Here is a 12111-nt window from a genome sequence, read left to right as displayed (position 1 = left end):
GAATTACATGCTCTTTCACATTTTATAAGAGGTTTCTCATTATATCACCAAAAAATGTTAGAAACCTGAAATTAGGTCTCAACCATAACTGTACAATCCCTTTAAAGTAAAAACATAATTCTTGGATGGTTTGAGAACCCGTCTTGCACCATTTCATATTTGCTTGCAATATCTAGTCTACCAAGAAACTTACCTGGCTGACGCAATTTACTGGGATGATGAGTTGTTCAGAGTATTTCTACTATTACCATATTTATACAAAGGCACACGTTCATTTTGCATGCACGCCAAAGAGGTTCTTTGATGAGCGCGTTGTATCAACTCGGCCCATAACTTCGGCCAGCCAGAACGCGAAGCGCTCCCATAGTACAGCACTCTACAATCCAAAGGGACAACTTTGCCCGCTATCAAAGCGAGGCTGAGTTGTCCTTGAGTCTAAGTTAGCCTGACCCCGTTCTGAGACTGCGGCTCTGGCAAACCTTTTTGGTTAATATTTCGCATTTCAATCATTATGCCTCTGCCAACGAAGTGGCCGGAGGCATTATGTTTTCGGGTCGTCCGTACGTCCGTCCCGTTTTGTTTTTGTCGATATCTCAAGAACCGTGAGGTGGTTTTGCATCAAACTTGGTATGAGGGTTTATCTTTTAGTGATCGTGAATTCTGTAATCTCATTGGTCAATCAACCACTTACAAAATATATCCCGTATTACGTGGATATGACGTCATGATACTGTATTACACAGCCAGCTGCGCGTGTACCAAAGACGCTTATAGGAAAGTGCGCGCTAATCCTGTACAAAACAAATGGACAGCGCGTGGTCCTCAAGCGTGTTGCGCACATAACCTGAGACCACTAGACGCTTGATAAACAACAGCAACTTATATCTATCTGGCTACTGCACTGCAGTATCTTATGGCGTGTACGTGTACGTATTTGTATGCGCGCATCGCATGCAGTAATCAGCTCGCGAGACGTAGGCCTAAGTCAACATGGTCATGGCTGACAGCCGGCGATTTCAACATCATTCACGAGGGGAAATCAGCGAGAAGAAGGTTAGCACTTACACTAAAAGATAAAATCGTTACCCCCTGCTTGTTCTTACGAAATACGGGAAATATCTACGGTCTGGTGCCATATTCCATTCGTCCTTCGGCCTCATGGAATATGGCACCAGACCGTAGATATTTGCCCGTATTTCATGAACAAGCAGGGGATAACTAATAATATCCTGGGGGAATGATACTTTGTTTGGATTTTAGGGTCACAGGGTCAAAGGTCAAATGTCACATGTCATTGTGAAAAAAAGGTTGAAATTTCATGTTTTTCGCCATATCTCGCAAATGGTTCAAGGTATCTTCATGGAACTTAGTATATATGCATGTACCGATGGGCAGTGATTATCTAGGGAAGTTGGGGGTCATGGGTCAAAGGTCAAGGTCAACTCCTCAAAATATCACTACTTTCCTTATATTTATGCAATGCCTGAAGGATTTTTTTAAACTTGATGTATGCATGTATAACCCAATATATATTCTGTGGGAAGTTTCTTGCCAAAAGGTCAAAGGTCAAAAGGTCAAAGGTCAATTGAAAGTGCTAAATTGCACTTCTTCCTCCATATCTCAAAAGTAACTCAAGGTATTATCATGAAACTTACACATTTATGCATGTTCTACCTAACAGTGATTCTCTTTGGAACTGTGAGGTCAAAGGTCAAAGGCCAGGTTTAGATGATACTATTTTACCATTTGATACTGAAATTATACTTTTTCTCAGTACCTTGAAAATTACTCAATGCATAAACTTATAAAAGGGTCAAAAGTCAAGTAAAAATCATGAGTTCCCCCAAATACCTGCACTCTACCATTTTAATCATTCATCCAATTGAACCTAGTTCTAGGAAAGTGAACATTCAGCACATTTGTGGCAAACCTGTCATTTTAATATTTTGCCAATTGTGTGAAACTGTCATCACACATTGTCAAGACATTGTACTATAGACCTATTAGGAGAACCATGCATTATGGCGGAGGCATACACCAGTTGCCGTAGCGACATTTCTAGTTACCCAATGAAATTGATATATATATCTTGTTATTACATCATTATTCCACACATTTCTTAGGCATACTTGTACATTTTGGAGTGAAATTCAACAATTGTGCAGGCGTACCAGAACTATGTTTTACCTTTAACGACACACAATAATGTTTCAATGCACTACACTTATAGCGCAGTAATGACAGCGTCAGTGTCAATTCGCAAAAACAACATCCCACGAAAATGTCTGTGACCTCATTCGCGAAAATATCTGTACGCAAGCAGCTTATACAATAGAACAGCTTTGCAGTGGCAAGTCACCAAATTCAAGTTTTACAGCTTGTTTTCATTTATGTTATTGATTTACAGTTCTTACTTGTGGCCTTCTTTCCTCTTGAAAGAAATGAATGGAAGGAAATCATTTGTGGAACTTTAATTCTCTTTTTAGTGAAGAAAAAAAAACGCAAAATTCTTTCTGATGTTATCCTTAAAGATGTATGTTTGACCCTAATATGGGGGGAGGGGGCATAAAAGCCCCCTTGTCAAATTTTGTCAGTGCTTCCACATGCCATAATATTTTGAAACAAATTTCCATGATTTCTTTCTGTGATCCTTCTTGCACGTTTTGATACCAAATTTATGGAAATCGTACATTTGGTACATGTGTCAGATTACATTACACCAAACGCATGTCACTGAACTTTTGCTATTTCTAGATATGTATGACTGTGTATAAACCTATGATATCAGAAACTTTTCAAACTTATGTAAATACTTTCTGGAAAGTATCATAACTTTCTCAAATACTGTAAGAGTGGGTATTTTCGTGTGACAAATTTTTCACGCTTGGTGGGATAAGAAGAGTTTCACATGTTTTTAATTCCACAGAATCAAGACATCAACTATTGGAACATATGGCAAGCAAAAATATTTGCGTGCTTTTGTTTTCACATTGGTTTCTGGTTGTGCAAAATGCGCAAAAGTTTTAACACCACAAAAATTTCCACTTTTATTGTAGTGTAAAACAAATACCACACACACTCTCTCTCAGACACACACACACACACCCACGCACAGCCAAAACAGGTTGAAAGAAAATCAAAGAAATATACACGAAAATTGGAAAACATAAAATACATAAGCAATAAAATCACAAGCTATTATTTTCTCTAGGGCGTTGATGAGGAAAGTTATAAAAGACATATGCACCAAAAAATGAATAGCTTTATGTACAGTTTTGAGTTTCTTCATTTGTCTCCCTCTACAAATGAAAATTGTTAATTTACAGATCAGCAGTTGCGATCTTAAAATTTTCATTGGTAGAGGGAGACAAAGGAAGAAACTCAAACCTGAGCCTTCACCCCTCTGAATAATATCTTTCTTTCATTTAGCTTTATGTATTCCTAAAGCTTTATTCATTGAGAATTAACCAAAGCTATGTTTTCTCACATGAGCATAAATAAATTCATAAAGAATAAAAGACAAGGACTTTTGGATATTCAGTTATACATCTTTATAGATTATTTCATCCTCTACCATCATGCAAAATTTTGAGGCAATTGGGTGATCCTTGGCCGAGATCTTGAAAGGGCCATAATGCACCCCCCCCCCCTGTTTTAAGAATACTACAGATACCAATGTCAGGGTTAAGTCACTTTTTGCAAATAATGATTATTTTCAGGGTTATCTGTAGCTGTCAATGAAGTGATAGTTTGATATAACTTCATTCAACTTCATTCTCTTTATCAGGAACATACCCTAGTCCAAAGGGCTCTGCAACTATGGTCAACTACAAGGGGAACCTGATACTCTTTGGTGGCATGGCTCCACCTGTGCCACACCCACCTCACCTTGCTCCGCAGATCTTCAATGAACTACACATATATTATCCCCACAAGAACAAGTGGTCAGCAGTTGCCACTAGCCTCTGCCCTCCTCCAATGGCAGGACACACAGCAAGTGTTGTCGGCACCAAGATGGTTGTATTTGGTGGCCTCTTGGATGGCCAACAAAGGTAAAAATCCTAATCTAACATTAACAAGATAGAATGGGCTTAAGAATCTCTGCAGTCTGATTGGTCAATTATCCTGCATTGATTTTTATTATAGAATGGGTAGCAAGAATCCTGCGATCTCATTGGTAGAGAGCTATGTGATATTTTGTACTGGCCGAGACAGTGGTAAACATGTTATCGCGCACTTGTAGCAAGAGTACGCGCACTTGTAACAAAGGTTCGCGCATTAAGCAAGCGTTTGCGCACTTAGTACGAGACGCCTATTGGCTAAAACAACCATGCATCAGTATTTATTGGATGCATGGTTCTGAAGAGAAACCATGCATCCAGTAAAATTGATGCATGGTCGTCTATTGCAAGCCAAAAGGAAATGCATCTAGTAAATTTGTCATCGGGTAACACGATAGAAAAATGGGTTCTTGGCAAGAAAATTACCCATTCTATAAATCAGATGACGCACATGTCTTTTCGTGCGACCGTCGGAATATAGTGTGCATGCGATAACTATGGAATTTAGCCTAAACCCACTCGGCTTCGCCTCGTGGGTTAAGCATTCCATAGTTACCTTATGCACACAATTCCAACTGATGCACTCAGACCCCTGCGTCATTTGTATACTGATCCACACTGAGCCTTGTGTCCAGTGAATTCTGAACGCATGGCTCAAGCCTCGTTTGGTATTGTGTTGGTAGATGTACCGGACGCATGATGGGGGAAAAAGGTTGAATTTCATAAATTTACGGGTGATACGTAGGCCCATTTCGTGGATTGATGAGTTGGATGCTCTTGTTTAACTTTGAAAATGGTCTAAAACCCACTCACTGTGCTTGTCGTTTAAACAGTTCCAAAGTTAAACTTGTGCATCCAATTCTCACCAATCCACTCTGTCCTGTGCATAATGTGTGTATTGATTTGATTGATTTGCAGGCCAGAATGATACGTAGACAGCATTTAATGAATGCAGAACTTGTAACAAAACTGTACACAAGCTGAAAGTGATAAATTCTTCCCATGCACTGGGCTTTTTTACAGGGTCAAAGGTCATAGTTTAGTTGGTGTCTTGTGTGGGGCTTATGGGCTGCACTTCGTGAAAGATTTTAAATCCACATTTGATATGGAAGTGTGTTATTTAAAAATCTCCCTTCCTGCAGCTTTTGGTGGTAACACCCTTGTTTGTTCTGTGCACTGTACAGAAACTGATTTCCAAGGGTCTCCTTGTCTGCACTCTACTGGCCATATTTCTCAACTGATTTTTGTTCAAGCTTTGAAGTACAGAGGTGTACTATCGTCAGATCTTGACTTGTTAGTTTTGGTTATAATGCTGACCTCAATATTCTGCCTAATTTATACACTGCCATATAATATTTATTGTGTATTTATGACAATCCACATTTCCTGAAACTCATAGACTTGCTTCATGGTGAAAATTTTCTCCTGTTTAATTCTGTTCCCAGTGTCGTCTTTGTGGGTGCCTTGTGTGCTGCCATACAGTTGGTGTTTTGTGGTAGAAAGTGTTCAAATTTTGTACTGGAGTGACTGACAGTCAAATGTAGAGACCTGTTGTATTTTGTGCCACTGCCCTTAGCATTCCATCTTAGATCTTAGATCATGGCATAATGCTCAAATTTCACTATTTCCCCCTTATATACCGTAAAGTTCCGTGTATAAGACGCACCCCTACTTTCGGACCTAAAATAAAACTTTGAAAAACACAAAAATTTCCACGCAAATATTGCGTGTGTCATACATATTATTTCAGCTCAAAATTTCCCTGGAATGCAGCATGTATTTGCTCTATTTTTCGTTTCCTTTTATACTTTCTTTTAACGGTATTTATCGGACATCAGCAAAATATGGAAGACGCAAAATGCGAGACTTGTCTCGTTACTCACTTGCTATTATTGTTTTGCCTTTCAATCGTGGTACATGTATCATATCATACTCGCGAGTGTACAGTACGATCTTTGCTATCATATATAGGGTGTCTCGCATATTGACGCATGTCAGACTGGAAGGTTCATTACGAAAAATAAGAAGAACATCAACAAGTGTAGCAGAGGGATCGTACGACGAGATGTACGGTGCGTACGGTAATTACACTCACTGTTGTTCGCCCGGAGGGATTACCAGTAACATATGTGTCTCTTGTACCATGCTTGTATGCACAGTGCTAGCCTTTTGCAAAAGGCAGCTCGCTATAATTTCAGCATACGCACACAGAGAGCAATGGACTTGCACACACCGCGCGCAACGGGCAAGTGCGCTCCGATCCGATCGCTGTGTGCACACGAGTCCATTGCGAGAGCCTCTCTGCAGCTGCTGCCTTTGCAAAAGGCTTGCTAGCTAGCTACATGTAGCTATACAGTGTAGCTACTAGTATGCTATCCTGGCCTCGTGAAGAGCAAACGAACGCCATGGATATGCGTACAATTGTACATACTTCACACATCGTTTACATTACGGTGACATAGTGTCGATCCTACTCCATATTTTACAGCTTTTGTCTATGGCCATAAAACATTGATAAGTTTTACGGTATCGGTAATTTAGTAATGATACCTGCACATCGCGTATTTCAGCTACTACTCATCTGTAGGTTGGCTGTTGGTAGCTTGGTAGACTGATATACAAATGTACATCAGTAGCAGTGCTACAGCTGGTGTTGTCTATGGCCAGATTGATACATCGTTACTACACAAGGCCGATGTAAGTTTATCCCGTATTTCAGCTGTTGCGCGTGTCCAGATTGAAAGATCGCTCATTTATCCGTAAGTTTTAGTGATTGCTTACCCTCCGAACATCAATTGGCATACATGGCCCCAAGTTGACATTATAAAATTGGGTGTACGTGACAGATTTTTTTCCGTGATTCGACTGTACCCATGTATAAGACGCACCCCCGATTTTCCATGTTTTCCGATGAAAAAATAGTGCGTCTTATACACAGAACTTTATGGTATGCAATGCCTGAAGGTATTTTCTTGAAACTTGGTGTGTACATACTAGATTACTAGCACCATGAGCACTGAAAGGTGGGCCTATGTGCTTTATAAGGAGCCACTATATGTATTAGTACCATCATAAAGATTCTTTAAGGAAAATTTCAGGCCATAGGGTCAAGGTCAAATGCTCAAAATTTCACTATTTCACTATTTCCACCATACCTATGCAATGTCTGAAGGCATTTTCTAGAAACTTAGTGTAGATTCTCAGGAGAGAATTTAGATCATGTGGTCAAAGGTCAAGAGAAAATGTTAAAATTTCACTTTTCTTCATATTTCAAAAGGTATGGTTCAAGGTATCTTCATGGGCAGTGAGTTCCTAGGGAATTTTTAGGTCATGGGGTCAAAGGTCAAGGCCAACACCTCAGAATTTCACTTTTTCCCTCATTTATGCAATGCCTGCAAGACTTCATAAAACTTAGTGTATACATGTATAACCCAATAGAGATTGTGTGGGAAGTTATTTGCCGTAAAGGTCAAGTGAAAATAGTAAATTTCACTTCTTCCTCCATATCTCTGAAGTGGCTCAAAGTATCATCATGAACTTAGTACATATTTATGCATGTTCTACCTGACAGTAATTCTCTTTGGAAGTATGTGGTCATAGGGTCAAAGGCCAGGTTAAAATGCTAACAATTTACGAAATTAATACCGAAATTACACTTTTTCTCCATACCTTGAAAATTACTCAAGATGCATGAACTTAACTCTTAATGTGCCAGGCCCAAAACCCCTAACGTGCCAGAGATTTTTAGCCAGTGCTCGGAAGCTCCGAATCTGGATAGACAGGGTAATTTCAAACTGTCATATCTCTGTAATTACTGCTTGTTTTGAAATGTTGTCTGCACAAAAAATGTGGAGAAATGGTAATTCTTTCGTGCCATGTCGTCAGTTTGCAGTAATATTTATCCTAATTTGAAATATTGCTGAAAGAAATCATATCATAAAAAAATTATTAAGAAATTTTGGGTAGCATGAAAAGGAAGAATTAATTGTGAATTTTCTTCAATAGAACGTGTGTTTGACTCTGTGACAAAGTTTTAGATATACATTTTTTCTTTCGAATGATACCACATTTGTCAACTAGAGTCGTATACTTTCAAAGATATTCGCAGTTTGTTTTGCCCATGCAATTTACTTTTTTGACCGAGTAGTTCATTCCCAAACTTTGGTTATTTAGTCCCGGTTCCTCTTTGAGAGTAAAGGTAATTGTCCCGGGTCTTGGAGGAGAGTCTTTCCACTCTTTTATCCATTTGAGCAGGAAGTGCCAACAGTAATCCCTCTTTTGTTAGTGTGAGGGGCGAGCGTGCCCTATTGAAATCGGCAGTCCTTTGTCGGTGAGGGGCTCGTTGGCGTGCGAGCCCATGGTCACAGGCGGAGATAATCCGAGGATGCCTTGAACAATGTGCTACACTGTCGGACCAAAAAATATCTTATTGACAATGCGGCGCATGCCTTCCTTATTATTTCATCAAAAGTCTACGAGTAATCGATCAATGGTCAGTTCCTTGTTTTGCGTAGCTACCCACCACCAAAGCGATCGCGGCATGACTAAAGTGTAACCTTAGTAACTTCATAACAACGACGCGTGTTTGGCTCACAACAAGCGATTTACTCACAGCACCACGAGGACAGCCGCTGAAACCTGCAGTTGAAGCCACGTGCTTGTTGCGCCTAGCGCTGGCTGAAACCAGATACGTGGAACAAAGTGGAATTTGAAAATATAGCACTACACATATCTACATAATCCTCATTCTGAAACGTTCACCAGATTTTGAAGAGCAATCAGACCCTCATCTAGGTCTAATATTCCCGCGAACTGTATGCGAACATCGTTTTGTAGGAATATGAAATTCTCAAACTAATTAGTCTATTTCAAAATGAAGGACATAATGGCACACAGACCAAGAACTACACATCCATATGAAATAAACAAAGGTTACTGATAGTTCATTTGCGTGCACTGCAGTGCGGTGATTCGGGGGGGGGGGGGGAGGCGTAAAGAAATGGAGAGAGTGATTTTTGGTTTGCGTATTTCTGAATATTTCAAAAGATTTTGATCGGTAACAATATCATTGTTTACTGAAATTATTTTGGAGCTTAGTGAGTTTCATTTTCGTATCGCACCAATATTATGACCATGTGAAAAAATCTATTACTTTGCTTTTTGACGTGATCGGTACATTGGGTGTTGGGTAACACTTACAAACAGAATATCAGCGATATTAGAGGTATCCCAGAAATTGTACTTCACTTCGGAAAAGTGTTTTGATGCTGGACCTTCGCATGACGGCAGATTCATTTCCCGACATTTTAACCGCTAACGTCTCACAACCTTAGTAATATCGGAGAAAACTGCAAAATCAGAATGTAAAGTCTAGCACTCATCCGTCGCGAAAGTCATGCATCCACACATCAAAGAATATGATCAAGTCAAGCACGCATCCTTATGTTTTGAAAAAAAAAGAAAATATATATAAAATTGTTAAACATTATATGATTAGTATGATCACGTTATTTGAGGTAAAAAAAAAAACATAAGGGAAAACATTTGAGGTGCAGTAAAAACTAAAATCTTTCCAACAAAATTACCATGATGCAAAATGATAGAAAGAGAGAATCAAAGGACTTCAAAAATCATCGTACCCGTGTAGCAGCTATAAAGAAGAAGGCAATGCTGGTAAGTGGGATTGAGCCGCCGGGGCAACAAAATATCAAGCAAAGAAACAAGATGTCAATCAATCAAACAAACAAACAACGAAAAGAAACTACAAACATAAAGACAACCTTTAGAAACTCTGCTAATGTGGGCTTTTTTGATGTCATTATCTCTCTTTTGAAATTACGTCTCCTTACTCGCTAATCGCTCCTGATTAGTTTACGTTATTCAGCAGTATAGTCAATACAGCTATCTTCTGTCGGAAGATCTGAGGCGCTTTTCTTATCGCTGCTAATTCTGTTCACTACACGTCTTGTAACTCAGAGTGTCATCTTTTTCTCTAGCAGAAACAGTATTTACACTCTATACTGTCGAAGTTCAGTCGTCCCGGTGTAGCGTAGAATGCTAGCTTCATTATTCATACTTTTCTTTATCAATTTTTATGATTTCGATCACTGATCGTGCCTTTGCATAAATCAAAGTATGTGCTCTGTCTCACCTTCTCTTTCTCTCTCCCTCACTCTCTCTTTATATCTTGCCCCTCAACTTCTTCATTTCTGATCGTTGACTTGTTATTCACATTAGGCATAATTGACTGTGAAGTTACGATAATCTCAATGTCAATAGTAATCACTATCGCTGCAAAGGAAGGGGGAAGTTTTCGCCGTCTGGTTCATGAGTTCAATTAGATACGCTCAATGATGATAATAATTATACATAATAAATGAATGCATGTACACGCCAAATACAGAATGAGCTGTTTTTCACGTTTGTAGTTTCGTATACATCCATGCAATCACTCGTATGCTGTAGGATGCATATAGGATGATGCTTCATTTCGCTACAAACTGAAGGGTTTCAAGGAATGAATGCAGAACACAGGTGGTACTGAAACTCATATTTTGTTGTGCACAGAAATGAAGCAAAATATGCTATAGGCAAAGGGAGTCGAAGTAATTCCTGTCAAAGATTAATTTGGAAACGTGTTTTACTGACCTAAAAACTCAAACCATGTTCAATAAAGCGTAGGTGTCACGCTAGTATATAAGTTTCATTCACAGGCTTCGACTATAACTATCATAGGGCTCTTCTAGTCTTCATAAAACATGTATCGTTTTCTTGCAGCTCCGCGATGCTCACTGCATTTGAAAGTCGACCGAAAGAACTCTCACAAAAGGCGAAGTTTGTATATGCTTATACTGCGTTTATTCATGAACTAAAGCTTTCTTTGAACATGCAAAATCTTCACAACTTATGCTACCATCAGGGGAGGTCTCTTGAATTCTTGGTTTCTGTTCTGTACGTTGCTCTGATTGACTCTTCTTTCTTGGTAAAGACCCTATCTGCGCTAATGATAATCATTTCCTATTTTTTCTCACAGTCCGTCGAAATCAGAGGCCTTCCTTCAACACCCTGTCATTACCACATTCTTCATACAAGGTACCCCACGTATTTCAAGTACCTGTATACAGCTTGTTGATTTTCTTTTTTTGATAACAATTAGATGCATTACTGACATAATCACTTCTTGAAAAATGTACACGAAAATCGTTGGCACAATGCATACAGTCAATCCACGTTGCTATAGACATGATGGAGGATGGTTATGGAAATACATGTACGGACCCATCACAACAGCCACGTCCCACCGGTATCGAGACAGGAGTAATGCAACTGGAATGGACAGAATTTGAATCTGTTTTGAAAATTGAATAATACAGAGCTAAAAAATGATAGTTTGATTTTTTTTAAGAACATGTGAATACCTCTAGTATCCAAAATTCACGGAAATGGGTATTGTACTGCCCGCGATCTTCAATTCTGATCTGTGGTAACAGCGAGTTCTTCAGATCGGCGACGCTAACATCAAGACGGCGCAGATTCCCGTGTTGGACAATGATCATGGCTGTTGGCTGTGTCGCGCATGTTCAGAACATAATGATCTGCCTGATTAGCGTCCTCTTAGCGTTTGCGAGGCAAATCTTTAGTTCGTGTTTATACCACTGTGTGGTCAAGATGAGAGAGATGAATGGCAAGTTTTATGATTGAAACTTGTCTGTGTTCTTTCTTTCCTTTTTCTCGCAAAAGCTGATTGCTTTTCTTATAGGCTACAACACGGTATTATGTATCCTGAAGAAGCTTTGCAAAGCGGAATAAACAAAAAAATCTGACTGCAGCATGAAGGAGAAGCATTTTATGTTCTGCTTTACATGGTACATATTTTGTCCTATACTATTATGACAGAGAAGAAGCGCCGTCTTAGGTTATCAAGCGCAGTCGTTATAACATTACTGTCAAAATATATATATATATATATACTTCTATATACATGTCGGTAGAAAAGATGAAGAAGTAGAATGGTAATGAATTTTGAAAGTCCGAATGTGCTAATAAATAG

The 12111-nt window shown here is 39.2% G+C and overlaps 1 protein-coding gene across 2 annotated transcripts in view; it reads left to right on the top strand.

Moving 5' to 3' along the window:
- Window positions 1–12111, top strand: part of LOC139735868 (uncharacterized) — a 113770-nt gene that overhangs the window by 26371 nt on the left and 75288 nt on the right. For both annotated transcript variants that reach the window (XM_071646616.1, XM_071646615.1), the window contains exon 3: window positions 3788–4052. In XM_071646616.1, coding sequence (XP_071502717.1) covers window positions 3788–4052 — 265 coding nt within the window. The remainder of the gene's footprint in view (window positions 1–3787; window positions 4053–12111) is intronic.

The sequence above is a fragment of the Diadema antillarum genome, unplaced genomic scaffold (assembly GCF_040938485.1).
Source record: "Diadema antillarum isolate AM-2024a unplaced genomic scaffold, OU_Dant_1.0 seq00000604_RagTag, whole genome shotgun sequence".
Taxonomy (NCBI): domain Eukaryota; kingdom Metazoa; phylum Echinodermata; class Echinoidea; order Diadematoida; family Diadematidae; genus Diadema; species Diadema antillarum.
The sequence above is the reverse complement of the archived record's forward strand: the minus strand, read 5'-3'. Positions and strand labels throughout refer to the sequence as shown.